Here is a 23,546-nt window from a genome sequence, read left to right as displayed (position 1 = left end):
TGTAACTTTGCATTTGCCTTTCCAACTGGAAGTGAACCTACATGCTAATCTTAAGAGAATCCTGAACCAGTACAGCTAAGCCCCTTAGTACTTCAGATTTCCGAAGCCTTTCCCCATTTAGAAAATAGTCTGTGCCTCACATTCTCACGCTGTATTCCATGTGCTGCTCCTTTGCCCAGTCTCCTAGCCTGTCCAAGTCCTTCTGCAGCCTCCTATCTCCTCAACACTACCTGTCCTTCCAACTATCTTTCTGTAATCACCAAACTTGGTAACCATGCCCTCAATTCCTTCTTCCAGATTGTTAATGTGAATAGTTGTGGTTCCGTTATGGATCCCTGAGCAACTCCAACACTCACCAGCTACAATCCTGAAAAAGACCCTTTTATCCCCACTCCCTACCTTTTTGTCAGTTAGCTAATTCCCTATCCATGCCATTGCCTTGCTCCTCAAACCATGGGTACTTATCTTATTTAGTAGCCTTCTGTGTGGCACTTTGTCAAAGGTCTTCTGGAAATCCAAATAGATCACATCCACTGGCTCTCCTTTGTCTAACCTGCTCATTACCCCCTCAAAGAATTCTATCAGTTTTGTTGGGCCTGATCTCTCCTTGACAATCTCATGCTGAATCAGCCTGATTTGACCATGCACTTCCAAGTACTCAGCAATCCCAAATTTAATAATGAACTCTAAACCTTAGCAATGGCAGAGGTAAGTTTAACCAGCCTGTAATTTTCCACCTTCAGACTCCCTCCCCACAGATAGATCCATTTAAAGTATCACTTAGCATGATGGACAAGAAGGGAAATTGGATTGCCAGCAATTTCTTTTATCTTGAAAATAGGGTGAAAGTAGCAAGAAATTAAGTGCTTTGCATTTTTCACAAGGTTAGCATTAACATAACAACTTACAACAATTAGACAATCTCAGTACAGTGTTTTTATTATACGACTTGTACATTGAGGTTTGCCCTTTCATTAAAAAGTGCCTAACAATGTTCTTTTGAAACAATCATCCTCCTGTTGAAATGAACTTTGTTCCAGACCTTGTACTTGTGGTACAATAACATTTTGTGTGCAACATTTAAGTTACTTGTTGTAAATTCTCTTTGTATCCTGAAAGCTCAGTAAAATGTGATTACCAAATAGTTTATAATGTTTAAAATGTACATGCCTGTGGACTAAATGAAGTAATATTCCTTGAGTACTCACTGTATTTATCTGTCAAATTATCACCAGTAAATAATTGTTTTGGAGTTTCTCATAACTGCATTAATAAAATTGGAAAATAGAACTACAGTAATAACTAAAATTATTTCACAACTACTTGATTACTCCATAATTTTTTTATAAATTGTCCTGAAAATTGCTTATTAAACCAAAATGCTTTGGATTTTGCCTTTGTTCCTGATTACTTGCTATTGATTAAGTTTGACAAGATGGTCATATTACTAATTTTTTTTAATTCGTCTTTGCTGTTTTGTCATCTTCTGATTCTTGCTGCTTGTACAAGGATTTCAAGTTGCGCCTGTATTAAAGTTTTAACCCTTTCACTAAAGAATGTTTGCTCTCAAATTGAAAATATTTATTCTCTAACTTGCATTTTTATTTCTAATTAAACATGCAAACTGTATTGACACTTCTGACAATGGATATTGTAAAGAGCTGATATACAAATTAATTATCTGATAAGACTATTGACACGAAACATTGACTCTGCTTTTTCTCCACAGACGATGCTGAGTTTTTCCAGCAATTTCTGATTGTTTTTGAGTTTGCTTTTATTAAGAAAATATTGATTCTAAATGATATTTAGTCTAGCTGGAAGGTTTTTTGGATATTTTGGTAAGTAATGTATTTTTCTGAAAGAAGACAAAGATATCACCTCATTGTGCAGAGTCTTCAGGTGAAAAAATGATTTCTGGAGCACTTCACTGTAGAATTTAATTCTGAACTGACCAGTTTTTTCCTCGAGGTGCTGCAGAGCAGACAGATTTATGATTTAATTTTTATGATTGTCAAAGCTAAGATTAGCCACCATCTTAGTAGTGAGCAAAGGGATCAGGAAGGTCCTTGTTCCAAAGAAAGAGGAGTAAAAGTATGATATGAACTAAATAAGTGGAAATATGAGGAAGCTTTTTATAAAGTGAGAACTAGAGTTAAGAAACTAAAAACAGTAATACATGAAAATAAATGGAATTTGGTACTGACATTGTTTTGATGCTAAATTTTCATCTGAATTTGATATAACAATTGTGCACATGGTAGTTAAAAATTTGAGCTGTCAGCAAATCTTGTGCATTTGCATTAGTTGAAAACAGCAGGTTGCAAACTTGAGAACTGAAGGATTGCTTTAAGTTGACAAATGCTTCTCTGCTGTCAAGCTTGTATATTATTGATGTGGCTACAGTGCGGTTGAACTGTAGACACTGAGCCAGCATTTGTTAAGTACATCATGTTCAGAAGGACCTCACACAGCATTTGAGAGCTGCACAAATTTTAAAATGTTCTTAAATCTGTTGCATCAGTTTGAAGACCTTGGACTTGACTACTACTTAGTTGTCCTTGTGGGAGAAAACAAAATTTGCAGAATATAATAAGCACAGGATTTGAAAACACTTGCAGATCTTGATTTTCAGGTACTCATTTCTTTTGTGTGAAAGGTTCTTTCAATCACATAGTATATTTCCCTAGATTCATAGCTTGTTGAGAAAGGAATTGCATTAAAAAGTGTTCTGTTTCAAGCTATTGTGAAGCTCTATCAGACTCCCCTCTTGAAGTAATTGTTAATTTTGGACACTGCAAGGCGTGGCAATATCAATTTCTGCAGAAACTTGCAATATTTCATGTTGCTCTGTGAAAAAGCTAACTTTATTTCCTGAGACAAAAGTTGTCACCTCATTGCTGTCACTATTGGCTAAGCATTTCCTCCTTCTGAAGACATTAATCAAATCTGTTGAGAAGCAGAAAATCCTTTGCTCCTATTGCTTGAATACTGATTGGTTATGTTAATCTTTAGGGAACCTATATCAGATGAGGTTTGTTTTTCATTTAAACTGCTGTTGTCAGAATATCTGCAAGCAAATCTATCCTAATTTTGCACCATGGACGTCTTTCTTTACAAATGTGAAGTATAAAGTCCAAAATTACAAAACCACTAAGATTATTATCTAACCAATCTTGTCTACTAGATACATATAACATTTTTTATCCTGAGTATTCCTCCTTATGAAAAGTAATGTTTGAATGGAATGTGTTGAAATATTGCGTGAAAATCTGGTCTCCTTCCTATCGGAAAGATGTTGTGAAACCTGAAAGGATTCAGGAAAGATTTACAAGGATGTTGCCAGGGTTGGAGGATCTGAGCTTTAGGGAGAGGCTGAGCAGGCTGGGGCTGTATTCCCTGGAGCGTCGGAGGTTGAAGGGTGCCCTTATTGGGTTTACAAAATCATAAGGGGCATGGATAGGGTTAGTAGACAAGGTCTTTTTCCTGAGGTCGGGGAGTCCAGAACTAGAAGGCATAGGTTTAGGGTGGGAGAGGAAAGATATAAAAGAGACCTAAGGTGCAACTTTTTCACACAGAGGGTGGTACATGTATGGAATGAGCTGCCAGAGGAAGTGGTGGAGGTTGGTACAATTGCAACATTTAAGAGGCATTTAGATGGGTACACGAATAGGAAGGGTTTGGAGGGATATGGACCGGGTACTGGCGCAGGTGGCACTAGATTGGATTGGGATATCTGGTTGGCATGGACAGGTTGGACCGAAGGGTCTGTTTCCATGCTGTACATCTCTCTGACTCTATGTTTCATTTTTAGAATCATATTCCAATCTTAATTGTTGCTTAATAAAAATCAAAAGAAGTGCAGGAGATCAGAAACAGAAACAAAAATTGCTGGAAAAGCTCAGCAGGTCTGACAGCATCTGTGGAGAGAAAGAAGAGTTAACATTTCAGGTCATAGAACTATATAGTACAGAAACAGACCCTTCAGTCCAGCCAGTCCATGCTGAACATAATCCCAAACTAAACTAGTCCCACCAGCCTGATTCTGGCCCATATCTCTCCAATCCTTTCCTATTCATGCACTTATCCAAATGTCTTTTAAACATTGTAATTGTACTCACATCCTCAGGAAGTTCATTCCACAAGCAAACCATCCTCTGTGTAAAAGATTTGCCCCATATATATTTTTAAAAATCTCTCTCCTCTCACCCTAAAAATGTGCCACCTAGGCAAATGCCAACTACCATTAAGTCTGTCTATGACACTCATGAACTTATAAGGTTGCCTCTCGTTGTCCACCCTATCTAACCCTCTGATGATCTTTTATGTCTCCAGTTAAGTCACCTGTCAACCTTCTCTCTAATGAAAATAGCCTCAAGTCCCTTAGCCTTTCTTCATAAGACCGTTCTTTCCTCCCCATACCAGGCAACATTCTAGTAAATTGCCTCTGAACCCTTTCCAAAACTTCGACATCCTTCCTATAATGTGGCAACTAGAACTGTACACAATACTACAAGTGCGGCCACACCAACCTATTGCTTTATAACTCAAACCTTCCATGCCGGGCACCATCCTGCTAAATCTCTTCTGAACCCTCTCCAACTTAATAATATCTTTCCTATAACTTGGCAACCAAAACGGAACACAGAAGACAGTATTCACCAATGTCCTGTACAACCCTCAACCCCCAATTCTTAAACTCAAAGGTTTAAGCAATGAAGGCAAGCATGCCAAACGCCTTTTTAACCACCCTGTGCATATGTGACGCAAACTTCAAAGAATTATGTACCTAAACTTTTGGGTCCCTCTGTTCTACAACACCACCCAAGGTCCTACCATTAATTGTATAAGTCTTGCCCTTGTTTATTGTACCAAAATACAATACCTCGCATTTATCCAGAGCTACCATTTTTCAGCTGACTGACCCATTTGATCAAGATCCCTTTGTAATCTTAGAAAACCTTCTTCACCATCTACTGTATCACCAATTTTAGTGTCGTCAGCAAACTCACTAACCATGCCTTCTATATTCTTGTCCAAAGCATTTATATAAATGACAAAGAAAAGAGAATCCAGAACTGATACTCGTGGAACACTGCTGGTTACAGGCCTCCAGACCAAAAAGCAACCCTCCACCACCATGTAAGGGGACAATAATATTCCAGGCTAAGCAAGTTTAGACAGGTAATTGACACAGCATAAGTGGCCAGCTCCCAAAAAAGTAATGTATAGGTGGGGAGAAGTAGGTAGAAGTCAGAGTATCCAGGAAAACAAGCTACAGTCATCTTGGGAGAAAACGCCTATGTCAGCCCGAGGGAAGAACAAATTCAAAGACAGCACTTCAAAACCACCTCCCCTGCTCCTCCATTATACAGGACAGATTCAGGATTAGTGACGCATTCTCATCTCACAGTCAAATACTTTCTTTATCCAATTAACTGATGTACCTAAACTGCTGCTGCTTAACACACTCAAAACGATATTAGAAAATTGATGCAAATCGTTAACTGCCTATATTAGGTAACTGTAATCACAATCCACCAAAGTCAAAACTGGAGAATCTACATCATAAAGGATGTTTTTCAGCAGAATTGGTATGCTCTGTACAGATATGAGCAATCTCATAAACGATGGATCGGATTAAATTAGTGCAGTCATGCATATTAGTGAGCATTAAGGAAGTTCATAAATATTCCCATCCATAATGATGGCAGAGCCATGTGAGTGCAAAAGACAAATATTTGCAACTGTCTTAAGCGAGGTAATAAATGGATAATACATCTGTCTGTCCTGAGATTCTGTTTCCACCCCCGTCACAGATACCAGTACTTGTGTAAATAATAAATTCTGTATGAGAACAAGAAATGGCTGAGCAAACTGAACTCATCAAATGGGTCCTGATAATATCCCTGCTATGGTGCTGAAAACTTACGGTACAGAATTAGCCTTTACCAAGTTGCAGAAATGAAGCAACAACAGTGGCATCGACTTGACGATGTGGAGAACAGCTCAGCTTTGTCCTATTTACAAAAAAAACAGCAAATCCAATCAAGCCAAAAATCTTCCCACTGGTCTACTCCATTATCAGCAAAGTGATGGAAGGTGTTGCTGACACTGGCAATTCCTTACAACTCGCTTGCCCATTAGTGTTAATTTGAAAATGATGGCACAGAACTGCAAGGAATGGAGAAATGAGTGGATGACCTGTCTTTGGACAGACTGCCATTGTCGTCCCATGTCAGTCAAAGCAAACACTCAGAAACACAGAATTGCTTTACCTCCTTCAGCTTTATTCCAGGCCCTGGAGGGAGAGCGAATGATTGCCCATGTGCACAGAGACATGAATTCTCGATCTTCTCTCGGACAGCAGATTCTTAAGGAAATATATAGTCACTTATAGGGAGCGGCATCCAAATAAGGCAACATATTGATTGGATGACTACTACAATCAGTGAGCATCAATAGTAAAGATCAAGTCATCTGGCATTATACAATGAATGTTCTTAACCTTGTTAACTGGCTTCACATAATGAATACTTTTCTTCTTGTTAACTGACTTTACATAATGAATGTTTTCTCATCTTGTTAAATGGCTTTACATAAGGAATGTTTTTTCACCTTGTCAACCCACTACCCTTGCCTCCAACACCTTATTGTTTACTGCAAGTTCTTATCTGATCCAAGTCATGCTAGCTGTGCCTTTTGTCAAGCAACCCTAAACTCTACTCTTTTCCTACATGCTCATACCTTATACACTTTCTCACCATTACAGTTAATATTCAGCAATGCCTAAAAATCATGAAAGGAAGAAAGTGCAAATAGTCCATGGAGCCCTTTGTCACTAAGATTGGACGCATCTCAACATCTATCTCCACTCCATCCCTCCTTACCAAATCTCCTCCTCCTAAGGTGTCTATATGGCCAAGTCTGGAACTCATCTTTCTCCTTTCTCTCCTATTTCCCTTCATGCTCTCTCTGAATTTATCATGATCATTTCTGCTCCCATTGAACTGCTGACCACCTAATTTCCTGTCTCAACTCTTGTATTAGAATTGCCAACAGTTCCTTCACCTCTGGTACTGTTCTATTTTCCGTCAAATCTTCTATCACTCCTCAAGAAAATAACCCATGACCCCTTTATCTTCTCTCAAACTCCTAAGTGTGGTGCCTCCTAAATCCATATCTATCTTTCCCAGAACGTGTTTGGTATTTAAATCACTCCAATCAGGTTTATCCCCCTGCACGGTTTGAATTCTTGCTGAATTCCTCCTGTTGGAACCAGTGGATTGAAACGGGAGAAATGTAACACTAAGTTTTTTTTATAAAAAAGGATGGGGAGAAGAAGCAAAACAAGAGGCCAATTGGCTTGGCAAGAAAATGGGGTCTGGGGTGAGAATTAGCCTGGATAAAAGATTAGTTAAAGGACAGAAAATAATAAAATGGTTCATTTTATTTGGTTGGCAGATTGTAATTAGTGGGGTGTTGCAATGATCAGTCCAGGGCTTCGGCTATTTTATGTCTGTATTAATTGCAGAGGAGTCTTTATTACCCTTAATTTCGGATTATCCAGCAAGATCGCAAGCTCCTGATGCTTGGCTAAACTGTGCTATCCGGCATTCGATTATCTGAATTTTGATTATTCGAACAAAATACTCCTCAACCGTATCATTCGGATAATTGAGATTCCTCTGTACATGTTTGAAGGGGCTGAGAGTAATGAATCCACGTTTGCTGCTGATGGCATATTTAATGGGAAAGTGAGCCATAAGACGATTACAGTCCCTGCACCAAGAAATTCAAAGGTTGCATTTTCTAACCAGTAACACATCCTTTTGTAGCCAGGAAAGAAGTTGGAGAATTAAGAGGAACATGAAAAATTGGAACAACCTTCTGGACCTTAAATCTGTCCTGCCATTCAACTGGATCATAGTTGATCTTATTCTATTTTGATTTTCCTGTACTACCCCCATATCAACAGATATCTTTAATGTCTGGAAGTCTATCAATGTCTATCTCGAATATGCTGTGACTGAATGCCAACAAGCCTCAGGGGTACAGAAATCTAAAGATTCATTATCCACTCAGTGAAGAAATTCCTCCTTTTCTCAGTCAAAAATGGCTTACCTCTTGGTCTAAGGTTATATTCTTGGCTCTTGACATCTCAGCTGGGAGAAAGATTTTCCTGCATCTATCCTATCAAGTTCTATAAGAATTTGGTATGCTTCAAAGAGATTACCCCGCTCACTTTTATAGTTGAGAGAATTTTGTTCCAATTTCTCAGTAATATTTCTAAAACAGGTGGAGGTGTAGAGTGTAGTTGTTGTGGCTCGTATAGAAACTAAGAATCTATGTGGAAATGGGAATAATATTCTGTTGAGAGAAAACCTCAAATATCTGGATTGTTGAGCACACTCATTAATTGACATAGGGATAAGCAGATTTAAAGGTTGGAGGAGTGGTCTTAGACAAATGATAGTGTTAATTGGAAAAGAGAAGAGCGGGGATAGGGTTCACTTAAGTAAGCCTGAGACCTTGTAAATTAAATTACTCAGACAGGCTTCATACTATTAAGGTGCAGGAGGATTTAGATAAGGGTAAATTCAACAGCAACAAGCAAACTATTAAGATACTAGAACATAGCAGTGTTTTGAGTTTTAAAAAAATAAGTGGAATGGACAGACAAAGTAACACATAAGGAAATAGTGTTTATGATGATATCAGGGAAAGTTAGAAAATGGTCGATATTAGACACTGAATCTTTGAAACATTTTCAGCTAATTAAATGAAACAGATGGAAATTAATATTTTGATCTAATTATTTTTAATAAGTAACTGCAGAGTAACTAAGGTGGGAACTATGTATTCAGATGAACTCCCTTTCAGAAGAAACAGGTAGATGGAAAAGGAGGAGAGGTAACCTTGACACTTAAAATATGGGATTAAGACAGTAGGGTGAGTTGATCTTGGCTCAAGAAATGATGTAGAACCAGTTTCGATGGAGCTAAGAAATGACAAGAGACAGAAAACATTGGGGGCAATTGTTTCTAGACCACCTAACAGCATTAATAATATAGCGAAGGCCACCACTTTGACTTGTAAAGTTCCCAATCTACCTCAGAATAAAGTGAGGATGTGCTGTTAAAAGTCACACAACACCAGGTTATAGTCCGACAGGTTTATTGGAAGTACTAGTTTTCGGAGCATTGCTCCTTCGTCAGGTAACTAGTGGGGCAGGATCATAGGCACAGAATTTATAGTACAAGATCATAATGTCATGCAACTGATACGATATATTGAACAAACCTAGATTGCTGTTAAGTCTTTCATCTTTTAGAATGGATTGCAGGTTTCGATTGATTAATATGCAAATCCCAGAACTTCTTTCAAGTCACATTCCTGAGATAACTTAAGGTTTTATAAAGAAAAAGTGACATCTCAGCTCAGATAATGCATTAAAGATATGAGGTTAGAGTCTGTCTGCATTCCAATCTTGAGTCAGACTGGTTCTGTTTCCAAAGTAGGAATTTATAAAATGTCACATGGATTGACTGCCTGCAGATTGTGTGATTTTTGAGAATATATCTGCAAATACAAATCTGCAAACACAAGAATAAAGTAAGATATCTCCAAAGGGTATGCAACTCTTTCATATTGCTGTTGTGCAGTCGGAACACAAGTGGTATTCAATGTGAAAAGGATTCTGCCATCAAACACAAATGTGTACAAGCAATCCCAACTTCAAATAGGTTATGTTCTTGAGTCTGTTCACAAGTAGATTTAAATGTAAGTTGGAGCACAATGTGGGATAATATAGTCTTTCATAAATATGAGAAGATGTTTGCATGTCTGATCATTAAAATGAACGCACCCCTATATGGAATCGTGTTTGTAAGCCTGAGCATTCATTGGTATGACTATTCGTAAATTGGGGACCCCTGTAGTATGAATTTGTTAGTGTGATACTAGGTGTACTTGGCCCTGAGCAACAAGCCCATGTTTGCGAAACTATCAAAACAGTGGGTAACAGTAAATTAATTTTGTGACTAGAAAATTTTACCACCAATAGTCCCAAATATGCGTAAACTAGGAAAGTGGCCACAGTAGACCTGGTATTGGGGAGGAGATCAAAGTTCCAGTGTGGGAGCATTTCGGGAGCAGTGACTATAATTCGTAAGTTTTAAGTTACTTCTGGATAAGGATAATGGTAGTTCTTGGTGAAAGTACTAAACTGGGGGAAGGCTAATGACATAATATTAGGCAGGAACTAGGGAATGCAGATTGGGTATGACTGTTTGAGGGTAAACCCACAACTGGCACATGGAAATCTTTTAAAGGCCAGTTGATTAGAGTTCAGGACCAGCATACTTCTGTAAAAATGAAGAATAAGAATGGCAAGCTTTGGGAACCTTGGTCAACAAGAGAAATTGAAACTTAGTCAAAAAGAAAAAGGAGATATTTACAAGATTCAGGAAATAGACAGAAAGAGTCCTCGAAGAATAAAAGGATACCAGAGAAGTCAAGGAATTAGGTGGGCTAAAAGGAGCCATGAGATGTCCTTGGCAAACTGGATTCAGGAAAATCCTGCTGGCTGTTAGGAGGCCTGTGGTAATCTATGTGCAATCCTATTATAGTGATTGCATCCTTCCTATTCCTGAGCTGCACAAGATGGTCTTGCTGGATGACCCCTCCAAGATGTCCTCCCTTATATGTAACATAATCCCCGCTTCCTTTTTGCATCCCTCTCTATGTTGCTTGAAGCATCTAAATCTGAAATATTAAGCTATCAGTCTTGCACCTCTTTGCAATCGCTACAACATCATAGTTATGTGTCTTAATCCAAGCTCTAAGTTCATCTGCCTTACCTGTCATTCTTATTCTTAAAACAGATACGCTTCAGACCTCCAGTCCTGCCATGTTCAGTAACCTCCCCTGTCTTCTTGTTCTTAGTCTTTTTCACCTTAGTCTCAGACTCCTCCTCAGTAATTTTACTTGTTGACCTACTGCTCTGGTTTCCACTCCCTTCCACACTAATTTAAACCTTCCTGAGTGACATTAGCAAACCTCCCTGTCAGTATATTAGCACCCCTCCAATTTAAATGCAACCCATTCTTCTCATACTGGTTCAACCTGCCCCGGACTTCATCCCAATGATTTACATACCTGAAGCCCTCCCTCCTACATCAGTTTTTTAGACACTTATTTAACTGTACTGTCACTGGCACGCGGCACAGGAATTAAGCCCAGGATTTCAATCCTCGAGGTCCAACTTTTCAAATTCCTACTTAACTCCCTGAACTTGCTTTGCAGGATCTCCTCATTCTTTCTGCCTCTGTCATTAGTACTAATGTGGACCACAACTTTTGACTGTACATCCTCCCCCTTCAGAATATCCTGTGACGACTCGGCCATCCTTGTTGCCAAGACACATCTATTTATGCCCCAGACTATAGTGCCCCCTATCACCACTGCTCACCTTGCTACTGTACTACAGAGACAGTCATGGTGCCACTGATCTGTCTGCTGCTTCTACCAGGAGTTGCAGCTGAACATATGTTCAGCATTTGTAGTCACTGGTTACTGGAAACATCCTTGATTTCTCACTTTGCAGGAGGAGCATTCCATGGGGCCAAGCTCTCCGGCTACTTCAAATCTTATTGGTTAAATCAACCTTATCAACTACAGACAATAATCCAAGAACTGATTACACAACCTTACCTAAACTCTGATCCCTCACTTCCAGTCTCTAGTCCAAGCAGGCTACTACAAAACGTAAGTACTTTATCTCTCTCCAGACACTATCTACTCAGTCTGCAAACCTTGTTCCTGTGCAGCCAAAGTATGTCACTTTTTGAGTCGTAACATCATCTCCAGGGCTCCATTGCTAGAATCAGCTGTATATTCATTCTGACTGACCTCACTCCTCAGATATTTATCCCGCTGCTACTTTTCAAATCCAAATTCACTCTCCTTCTCTATGTCCCATCTACTGTTGCTGCTCAGACTGACATCTGTGGGCTTACTTGAGAAAAGGTGTTCTTAGCAGAGAGGAATTTCAGCAAAGATACATCAAACCGAATAGTGCTATGATGTCATGTTTGTGTATAAGGAGGCATTGGCTTGACTGAGCATGCATTACACTGGAGATTTTTCTTAATAAAAAAACGGGGTTCTCATTGAAGCATATAAAATTCTGATACAGCTGGGCAAACTACTTCCTGTGCTGGATGAGGTGTGGTCATTAGTCTGAACAAGGGGTCATGGGGTACACTATTTTGGGCTAAGGTGGCATGTTTCTTTACTCAGGATGGCGAATCTGTGGAATTCTCCACCACAAAAGACTGTGGAGACTAAGTTATGAAGTATTTTCAGAAATGTCTAGATTTCCCGAGACCGAAGATGTCAGGAAATGGGGAGAGACTGGGAGTATGATGTTGTGATTCAGCATAAGGTATGATCCTGTTGAAAGGCAAGCAGGCTTGAATGGCCAACTTGTCTAATTTTAATGTTTCTATGTAAACACATTGTATATGTTTCTATTGTTGATAATGTGAAGAGATTAGTGAAAGTAAGCTGATTCCATTAAAAGCCGAGACTGTGAAATTATAATGGGAAATAGGCAAAAAGAAACAACACCAAATAGATATTTTATGTGTCTTCATGTAGAAGAGAAAATAATTTTTGGAAGAAATACAGAACCAAGAGTCTAGCAAGAATAAGGAACTTAAAAGAAATTAGCAATGGTTCTGGTGAAACTAATGGAACTTAGTAGCAATGAAACCCCTTGACCATTACAACCTAGGTTTTAGAATTTTACACAGTACTGCTTAGGATAGTGGGTGCCTTGGATTTTGAATTGCCAGAATTCCTAGCTTCTAGAATATTTGCCAAACCTGGAAGATAGCAAACTGAAACTTGCTTTTAAGAAAGAAGGAAAAAAGGGGGAACTACAAGCTCGCTCGCCTGACATTAGTATTAGCCAAATGATAGATTCTATTATTGGGGGGTGTGATGAGGATACTTCGGAAATCATAAGATTAAGCAGAGTCAATGTAGATTTATGAAAGGGAAATGATATCTGACAAATCTAGTTGGGTATTTTGAGGATGTAACTAGTAAAACATATACAAGGGAAAAACCAGTGAATATGACGTGTTTGGATTTTACAACACATTTGATAAGTTGCCTCAAAGTTAATATCTGATGGGATGGGTGGGATTTTAGCCTGGGTTGAGGGTTGGACAAAAAGAAATAGGACATTTGCAGGTTGTTTGACTATAAAAAAACATAGTGTAACAGTATTACAAGGATCTCATGACATGGAGAAAGTGAGGACTGCAGATGCTGGACAGTCAGTCAAAACGTCTGGTGCTGCTAAAGCATGGCAGGTGAGGCAGCACTCAAGGGGCAGGAGAGTCAACTTTTCAGGCATAAGCCCTTCAGAAATGTGGAGGGGGAGGAGGCTAAGAGATAAATCGAGGGGTGGGCCAGGGGGAAGGTAGGTGGGTTGGTGACAGGTGAATGAGGTGGGAGGTAATTGTGTTAAGCCTGTGGGGAGGGTGGACCAGACAGATAGGAAGGAAGATGGACAGGTCAAGGGGGCAGTGCCGAGTTGGAGGGCTGGATCTATCACCATCCCACCTACTGCTTCCCCTGCTCCACCACTCCCCACATTTATCTATCAGCCTCCCTCCCCCTCCACAATCCTGATGAAGGGCTTATGCCCAAAACATCGACTCTCCTGCCCCTCGGATGCTACCTGACCTGCTCTGCTTTTCCAGCACTACACTTTTTGACTTTCATTACCTCATACCAAGAATCAGTTTGGTGCATTTTCTCTTTTTGCATTTAAGTCCACAGAGATCAGTCCGAGCAGCAATGGAGCCAAGGTAAGTGAACCTGGATATGAACAGTGGCAGCCGGATAAATACCTAAGGAGTGGGTTCAGTCAGAGTGAACGTGGAGCTTAATCTAGGAGTGGAACTCTGGAGGTGACATCATAACTCAGTTTCATAGGCTTGGCTGCTCAGGAACCAGGTTGCAGACTGAGACACCAAAAGTTCAGCAAAGTAATGAGTGTGTACGCCAGCAAACTGCTAATAAGTTGAGTTTTTGCTTTGGTTTGCTCTGAATTTAAAGTAACAAGGAATTTAGTTTGCAGTCTGGTTTTGGTGTCACTGGGAGAGGTACAAACTGAAGTAAATTTGTATATGTAGAAATTTGCTGGATTAAAATAGACTGGGGCTACATGAACTTGAACAGAAACCAAGGTTTGGAAATAGCGGTGAACATCATTGAAGATTTAGTCTTTTTATAAGGATATTGCTGGGACACAGGAATAGTCTGAATTTCTGGTGACTGTAACTAAATCTTTCCAACCTTTTGCGTTCAGTTATGTACAGTACGGAAACAGACTCTTCGGTCCAACTTGTCCATGCCGACCAGATATCCCAACCAATCTAGTCCCACCTGCCAGCACCTGGTTCATATCCGTCCAACCCCTTCCTATTCATATACCCATCCAGATGCCTTTTAAATATTGCAATGTACTAGCCTTCACCACTTCCTCTGGCAGCGCATTCCATACACGTACCACCCCCGAGTGAAAAGTGTTCCTTAGGTCTTTTTTATGTCTTTCCCCTCTCACCCTAAACCTATGCCCTCTAGTTCTGGATTCCCCCACCCCAGGGAAAAGACTTTGTCTATTTATCCTATCCATGCCTCTCATGATTTTATCAACCTCAAAGAGGTCACCCCTCAGCCTCCGACACTCCAGGGAAAACAGCCCGAGCCTCCTCAACCTCTCCCTATAGCTTAAATCTTCCAACCTTGGCAATACCCTTGTAAATCTTTTCTGAACCTTATCAAGTTTTACAATATCTTTCTGATAGGAATGAGACCAAAATTGCACACAATATTCCAACAGTGGACTAACCAATGTCCTGTACAGCCTCAACATGACCTCCGAACTCCTGTACTCAGTATTCTGACCAATAAAGGAAAGTATACCAAACGCCTTCTTCACTATCCTATCTACCTGCGACTCTACTTTCAAGGAGTTATGAACCTGCACTCCAAGGTCTCTTTGTTCAGCAACATTCCCTAGGACCTTACCATTAAGTCTATAAGTCCTGCTAAGGTTTGCTTTCCCAAAACACAGCACCTCACATTTATCTAAATTAAACACCATCTGATCAAGATCCCGTTGTAATCTGAGATAACCTTCCCTGCCCACTACACGTCCAATTTTGGTGTCATCAGCAAACTTACCATACCTCTTGTGCTCACATCCAAATCATTTATGTAAATGATGAAAAGTAGTGAACCCAGCATCGATCCTTCTGGTACTCCACTGGTCACAGGCCTCCAGTCTGAAAAACAACCCTCCAACACCACCCTCTGTCTTCTACCTTTGAGCCAGTTCTGTATCCAAATGGTGAGTTCTCCCTGTATTCCATGAGATCTAACCTTGTTCACCAGTCTCCCATAGGGAACCTTGTCGAATGTCTTACTGAAGTCCAAATAGATCACATCTACCGCTTTGCCCTCATCAATCCTCTCTGTTACTTCTATATAGTTCATGTTTTGTTCCTGTTTAATAACTTTTTTTTGTGATAGTATACACAGATGTCTCTTGTAGATGTGTTCACTAATTGATCTCCATTGTGTTTTTCAAAAATAAAAAATGAAGCTTGTGTCTTTCGAGCCAGGTTTCACTGTGAGCCTTTTCCAGTATTAACATTAGATTGTGGGTGGCACAGTAGTTAGCACTGCTGCCTCACAGCGCCAGAGACCCGGGTTCAATTCCTTCCTCAGGCGACTGACTGTGTGGAATTTACACATTCTCCCCGTGTCAGTGTAGGATTCCTCCGGATACACCGGTTTCCTCCCACAGTCCAAAGATATGCAGGTTAGGTGAATTGGCCACGCTAAATTGCCCATAGTGTTAGGTGAAGGGGTAAATGTAGGGGTATGGGTGGGTTGCGCTTCGGCGGGTCGGTGTGGACATGTTGGGCCAAAGGGCCTATTTACACACTAAGTAATCTAAATCTAAATTAGATGAAGGGCATTGTTGCAGCCACACCTGAAGTACTGTTTGCATTTTGGTCTTTATACCCAAACAAGATTATCCTTTGCTTAAAGGAAATTAGATGAAGATTCAGTAGACCAATGTTGCCCAGTTGCCTATTGTGATCAACATATGAACCGATGAAATGCGCATTAATCGGGAGAGAAAAAGTACTAGGGAAACTAATGGCCCTATAAGTCAATAAGTACCCTGGACCTGATGGGTTGCATCTTTAGTAGCTTTAGCACAGAAACCTAACATCAAAGTTAATTTGTTAATGAGGAATGAATATTAGCCTTTATTTCAAAAGGAATTAAGTCTAAAAATAAGGAAGTCTTACTAAAACTTGCACATCCGGAATACACTGAGCAGTTATCCCCTTATCTAAGAAAACACATACTGAGATTTGAAGCAGTCCAAGACAAAGTTCACTCGATTGGCTCCTGGTATGGAGGGATGCACTTATGAGGTGAGATTAAGTAGGTCAGGTTTGTACTCATTCAAGTTCAAAAGAATGAGAGGGTGACTTTGTTGAAATATACAAAATTCTTGAGGAGGCTTGACAGGCTTAGGCCAGAGGGTGAATCTCAGAGTAAGGGGTTTCCCAATTAAGATAGATGAGACTTTTTCCTGAGTATACTGAATTTTTTTACTGTTGAGGCTGAGTCATTAAGTATATTCAATGCTGAAATTTTTAATCAGAACAGGAATTGAGGAATATTGGGGGTAAGGCAAGAAAGTGGAGTTGAGGAGTATATATAGCTAACCTATGAACTGAATGAATGGCAGAGTGGACTTGATGAGCCAATTGGCCTACTTCTGCTCCTATATCTTATAGTTTTGCGTGTATTGATGCTCATTGCAGATCAAATATATTCAGCCCTAAATAAGCAATTCAGGCACATCTTCGGACTGCTGATGTGGTGCTATCCACAGATAAATTTCAAGCAGTGTTCTGTGCAATGCAGTTTATTGGGCTTGCTTAGAGTCATAGAGCTGTACAGCATGGGAACAGACTGTCGAGTTCAACTCGTCCATGCCGATCAGATATCCTAAATTAATCCAGTCCTAATTGCTAGCATTTGGCCCATATCCCTCTAAACCCTTCCTATTCATATTCCCATCCAAATGTCTTTTAAATGTAATTATACTGGTCTCTTACACTTCCTCTGGTAGTTCATTCCATACACACACCACCCTCTGCATGAAAAAGTTGCCCCTTATGTCCCTTTCAAATTTTTTACCTTAAACCTATCCCCTCCAGTTTTGGACAACCACTAAATGGGGAAAATACCTTGTCTATTCACCCCATCCATGCCCCTCATGATTTTATAAACCTCTATAAGGTTATAGCTCAAACCCTCCAACCCTGGCAACATCCTGGTAAATCTTTTCTCAGCCATTTCAAGTTTCACAACATCTTTCCTATAGTGCAGAGACCAGAATTGCATATAGTATTCAAAAAGTGGCCTAACCAGTGTCCTGTACAGCAGCAACATGACCTCCCAACTCCTGGACTCAATGCACTGAATGATAAAGGCAGGCATACCAAATGCTGCCTTTGCATGGATTATGAACAGTTCCTAGTTATTAATGTGTTTAGAATTTTTCCATTATGCATTATGACTCCTGCTATCCAGTTTACAAGCTTGTTGCTGTTCTCAACACACTAATTTGGAAGGGTCATCTAGCCTCAATATTAGCTTGCTAACCCTCCATGGATGCTGCCTGACCCACTGTGGTTTTCAGTACAGATTCCAGCAGTAATTTGCTGCTACATTTATTTGACATTATACTTAGCTATTCTTTTGGCAAATTAAATTTTAGATTCTCACTTTTGTAATGGCTTATTCTAATTTTACAATAGGGGGTTATTTTCTGTTTTGAAGTGTTTCCTTGTAACTTGCCATGTACCTATGAACATGTAGATATGTTCTACTACATTTTTTTCAAAACAGTTGTAAAAGTGAAAACAAGCACTTATACCTCCGTGAGTGGTGAATTGTAAAAGTTATCAATGTTTGCTGTGGTACGTAAAGTCCCAACATTTTTAGATTTATTGCCAAGTATGGACTACAAACCTTCCTCCAGCCCAAAAAATGTCCATTCACCATTACTCTGTTTTCCATCAGTCGGCAATTTTGTATCCAAGTTGCCATTGTCCCTTTTATACCACGACCTACAACTTTCCTCATGTCTGTTGTGAGGCACTGTATCAAATGTCTTTAGGAAATCTATATACATCATGTCTTAAGTGTTGCCCTCATTAACATTGTCTGTTACCACTTTTTAAAAAACCTCCAAGTTAGTTAAACACGATTTCCCCTTTAGAACTCCATGTTGACTTTTCCTAATCAACCCACCTTTTTCCATGAAACTACTGATTCTATCAGTATTGTTTCCAAACGATTCCCCACTACTGCAATTAGACTAACTGATCTATAATTGCCAGGATTAGTCTTGCAACTGTTTTTCAATAAGGCCGTAATGTTGGCAATTCTCCAGTCTATTGGCACCTCCCAAGTCCAGGGAAGTCTGAAATATTATGTTCAGTGACTACAGTTTCTACCCTCACCTCATTCAAAATCCTTGGTTGCATCTCACCCAATCCTGGTGCCTTGTTAATTTTGAATGCCAAAAATCTGTTCAAGTCTTTTTAATTCATTTTGGTTCCTCCTAGTGACAAGGTTTCTTCCTTCTCACCTTGGCCGTGGCAGTATGTTGCTCTCTTAAAGACAGGTGCTAAGTATTCCTTTAATACCTCAGTCATGCCCTCTACCTTGGACTGTCAATCCTCTTTTTGGTTTAGTTTCTGAGGTCCTGACCAAATATGGTTGGTTAAAACTCTGAAGGTTTATGTAAAACCGAGAAAGTTTAAACTCTGTATACAAATCAAGAAAGAGGTTATCAGATTCTCCTAACTGGGAACTGAAAAATCAAATTGAGTGCTACATTAGGATGCTGGTGAATTTAATGGGCTTGTATTTTTACTGTTATGTATAAATAGTTTGGTTGATTCCATGTTTTTAAGTACATTTCTTTTGTGTAATTAGCTTCTTTTGTTGAAACCAAATCTGTAGCATTAGAAAGACCAATTTTGTTTTAAAAAAAGTTAAATGATCTATCCCTCTATCAAGCCAGGATCTGGTTTCAATAATATCAGTTTGGTTCATAACAACCAAAAGCAAACTGCTTGCTACTATATAAACCCAATCTCTCTTATTTACACTTGCGTGGTAGCAGGCGAAAGAAAACGGTGACCCCAACTTTTATGCGGGGTGGGGAGAGGACGAGCCACCCCCCCGTACATTGTTGATCTTAAAGTTTTTGTCAAAAGGCCAGACTTATTTTTCATCCAGTTCTAAATTGCCACCGCCGTTCAGCCCCGAGCGTATTGCAGCTTCGGGCAACACCCCTTCTGATCGATTTCCGTCTTGCTGCATGCAGTTTCTGAATGGTCCATAATGACGGAGTCTGTCTGACATTTATTTTCCAGCCACCAATCGGCGTCTGCATCAGGTCATTGACTTAGAGGTTGTTTGTGCGATCAAATATTTCAGCATACACTGTACGCTGCGATCGCAGTCCTGGAGCTACTAACGAGATAAACGGATAGAAAGGTTATATTTTGGCTTTATTAGAGTAAACTCAAAATGAGACTCGCAAGTGTAGCAAACACAACGAAGCCTCGAGACAGGTCGGTGAGGGAATATCTACTCTGCAGTAATTGTCAAAAGGTATTGTATGTAGTCGGAAATCTAATGTGATGTGTTGCAAAGGTGCACCTATGGTTTCTGACGTTCTTCCTTAAAAATGTATTTTTCACAGATTGCTTTTAGGATTATATTAAACGAAGAGTACTGCTGTGCAGATGTTATTCTTGGCTAGTATCTAAGTAGTATTGGGCTGAACAAAATGCCGCCCTTATCGTAGGAAAACATCGAGTTATTTAAGGAACGGGAAAGGCTATGCTTCTTGCTGACTCAGTAGAAAAATACGATGTGTGATTCTGACTCTTGTAAAGCCAAAGGAGCGACAATACCTGAAAACCAGAACAGAGTATCTGATCAAGGTAGTTAGTAACACTGCAGGAGAATCCTAAACTGAGATATTAAATCCACGGCTTAGGTGGCCTAAAATTTGGTTGCCTGTGGTTGAGTGGAGGGAGAGAGGTAACGAATGAGAATAGGTGAGTTTATATTGGAGGGGTGCTAGAGGGTTAGATGTAGGTTAGTGACTAGAGTTGTGATAGATGGTTGGGACTTGGCATGGAATAGAATAGGTAGCAGAAGTTTGGATAAGGAGGTTAGGAAGCTAAACAGGAAAGTGTTAGAAAAGTTTAGCACAAATGTGACAAAGTCATGTCTGCTTGTTACTGACCTATTCACTTGTAATACAAATATCTTTAGTTATTAAATTTCAAACACTCGCATAGGTATTTTTGTTAACTCTTTCATGGATACTTTTGTGTCAATTAGCATCATACTGGCTGTTTTTCTGTGGTTCAAAGCCTTTTATACCTGACAGTGCATACTAACTTAGTCACATATAACTAACCTGTTAGTTATTGTTTGGTCTGTATCAATATATTAATATTCTATATTACTTTGACAAGCCTACTATTGAAAGTTAAATTATATCAATAACAACCTGCAAATAACACACATCTGTTTCTGATAACTTGTAATAATGCAGATAGCCCTGGCTTATGAGATAGCAGTGAAATGAACTAGACAATATGATGGCCTATTGCAGGTCCAAAACAAGTTATTCTTGCAGGTTCCAGAGGTGGAAACCTTGCTGCTGAGCCCTACCTTCCTACACAATGCAATTAAACAAGTTTCAATCATGAGGTTATGTTGGATGTACCAGCTTCAAAATTTAGAATATTTTCTGGCTCATGCACAACGCTTAACTAAACCTTCATCTATCTTCTTCTCTGCAGTTTCCCCCTTTCTCTTCCTCGGCTATTAATCAGAACTAATACTGACCAAAGTCCAAAAAATTACATGCTTTTTATTGTCCATTACTGACTTCATTCCTGTCCTCCGATAACATCTTAACTATATTTTTCTTTATGGTATTTGATTCTAGGTTCTTGGGAATGGTTCTGCTCAAAGCTATTTGAGTACAGCCATGTCTTTCAATGGCTTCACTGTGCTTTCACAGTCACTGTTAGTGTATTCCAGGGGACTTATTAAAATCATTCCTCTTCCACATTTGGCACAGTCAGATCTGCAAATGATTCTTGGGTTTGCTGGTCTCACCAACTTTTGGTGTCTCACTCACCAACCACCTGCTTAATAACACCTGTGGAGAGAAAGCAGAGTCACCATTTTGAGATGCGTGACTCTTCAGGTGTCAATTCTTGGTTCTGAAAAAGGGTCAATGGACATGAAATGTTGACTCTGCTTTCTTTCAACAGATGAGGTAGAGACCTGGTAAGTTTCTCCAGCGATTTCCAGCATCTGTAGTTCTTTGTTTCTCACTTAATATTAGGACAGGTGAGCCAAAAGTTTTTAATTCAGCCTAACTGAAAATATAACTCCATCCTCTTTGGTAACTTTGAGCACTTATACACTGCTCATCCAGATTCTGCCAACTTTTCTGGTTTCCACTCCAACTGTCAGGAAATTTGATACATGTGGTTATTTGGATGCTACTTATGTTATACAATGTTAGAAGAATTAATTCTTCCTGACGTTTGTTAGCATATTAGTGGTCATAGGGATTAAATAGAATTTTTACAGCAACATTGTGCAGTTGATAGGATAACTGTTTAGGTTTCCTGTAATCTCTTTTTCCAAGTCCTGAGAATGAAATTACAATAAAGACCTTTTTTGTTTGTCATCAGCAACAAGTGGACACAGTAGGGAGGAGAACTGGGGACTTATACTTGAGCATGGATGATTCAAATAAGTTTATTTGAGTACATTATCAAAGTACCTTTTAATTCCCTGGTGGTTTAGCACAATAATTAATTGGTTTGGAAGAAAGGTTGGAAATAGTCCAAGTGGAATGCATTCGTTGATCTGGATCATATGAAAAACATTTTTGTACCTTGTTTATCAATAATCCTTGAAAAGTCATATTTATTATCCTTTCCTGGTTCCCTTGAAGGTATTGGTGGGCCTTCTATTTGATCTGCTGTAACCTTTGTGATGATGCTCCCACAATGGTGTTGGGTTAAAACTGTCTCAGGAAAGTAACTCCATGATATTACTGCACTGCATCTTGTAGTTTAGATATTTTCTAATCAACCAGTTCAGGGATGATATTGCATGCCTCTGGAGCAGATTATGCTTGGATCTCCTGGATCTCCAAAGTTATGGTGAAGGAAGTGAAATTTGACACTGGTTGTGATTATGATGATCTAGACCAAAGCAGTTTGCTTTTTGGTTTGGAATCATGATGAGCTTCTATAATGGTGGTGTTGAATGGGGGAGTATTCTATTACACTACCGAATTAAGTCTTGCAAATGCAGGAGGCTTGTGCCTAATCAGTATCTCTGCTTTTGTTGATTAAATATGGCTGATACACTTCAAATTCTGGCCTATGCAGTTTGAAAGGGGAGAAATTGGAATCAGGTGGAACAGGATTATAATTACAAAGACATGAGAGAAGAGCTGGCCAGAGATAGGTGACAAGGTAGCCTAGCAGCAATGGCAAGAGGTTCGGGGAATAAATTGGGAGGCACAGCAGAAATTTACTTCAAGAAGAAACATACTAAGGGGAGGGTGAGGCAATCGTGGCTGACAAGGGAAGTAAGGGACAGTATAAAAGCAAAACCATAGGATATGAGAAGTCAGATGATTGGGAAGCTTTGTAAAAACCAGTAATGGACAATGTTTCAAAAAAAAAATGTGAGGGTAAGCTGACAAGTAATATAAAAGAAGATTGCAACAGTATTTTCTTTGATCTATACAAGATAAGAGAGAGGCAAAAGTGGACATTGGATAGCTGAAAATGTGGCTGGAGAAGTAGTAAGGGGAAAGAAAGTAATGGCAGAAGAACTGAATAGCTATTCTGTATCAGTTTTCACAATGGAAGACACCAATAACATACCAGTACTTCAAGAGAATCAGGGGACATCAAGGGACAGACTTCGGGGGGGTTTAAACTAATTTGGCAGGGGGATGGGATCCAGACTTGTAGTCCAGCAAGTAGGCTAGCTGTTTGTCAGGATGTCCAAGAATGTAGGGAGGCTGTGGAGAAGGTAGCACTGACAGGGAATACTTGCGGACACAGAGATGGGCTCAAGTGTGTATACTTCAATGCAAGGAGTATCAGAAATAAGCTGGGTGAACTTAAGGCGTGGATCGGTACCTGGGACTACAATGTTGTGGCCATCATGGAAACGTGGATAGAAGAGGGACAGGAATGGTTGTTGGAGTTCCTGGTTACAGATGTTTCAGTAAGATTAGGGAGGGTGGTAAAAAAGGAGAGGGGGTGGCGTTGCTAATTAGAAATGGTATAATG

General features: G+C 39.6%; 1 protein-coding gene across 5 annotated transcripts in view; it reads left to right on the top strand.

Annotated features, from left to right (window-relative positions):
* The window catches only part of sesn1 (sestrin 1), a 128,708-nt gene that overhangs the window by 81,306 nt on the left and 23,856 nt on the right, over positions 1 to 23,546 (top strand). Inside the window, exon 1 of one of the 5 annotated variants that reach the window (XM_043687101.1) lies at positions 19,592 to 19,803. The exons of the other annotated variants lie outside the window; for them this stretch is intronic. Within the exon in view, the coding sequence (XP_043543036.1) occupies positions 19,720 to 19,803 (84 nt within the window). The 5' untranslated portion in view covers positions 19,592 to 19,719. Of the gene's footprint in view, positions 1 to 19,591; positions 19,804 to 23,546 lie in introns of those variants that run through there. 5 annotated transcript variants of the gene reach the window in all.

This window comes from Chiloscyllium plagiosum, chromosome 3 (assembly GCF_004010195.1).
Source record: "Chiloscyllium plagiosum isolate BGI_BamShark_2017 chromosome 3, ASM401019v2, whole genome shotgun sequence".
Taxonomy (NCBI): Eukaryota; Metazoa; Chordata; class Chondrichthyes; order Orectolobiformes; family Hemiscylliidae; genus Chiloscyllium; species Chiloscyllium plagiosum.
This window is presented reverse-complemented; position numbering and strand designations above follow the sequence as displayed.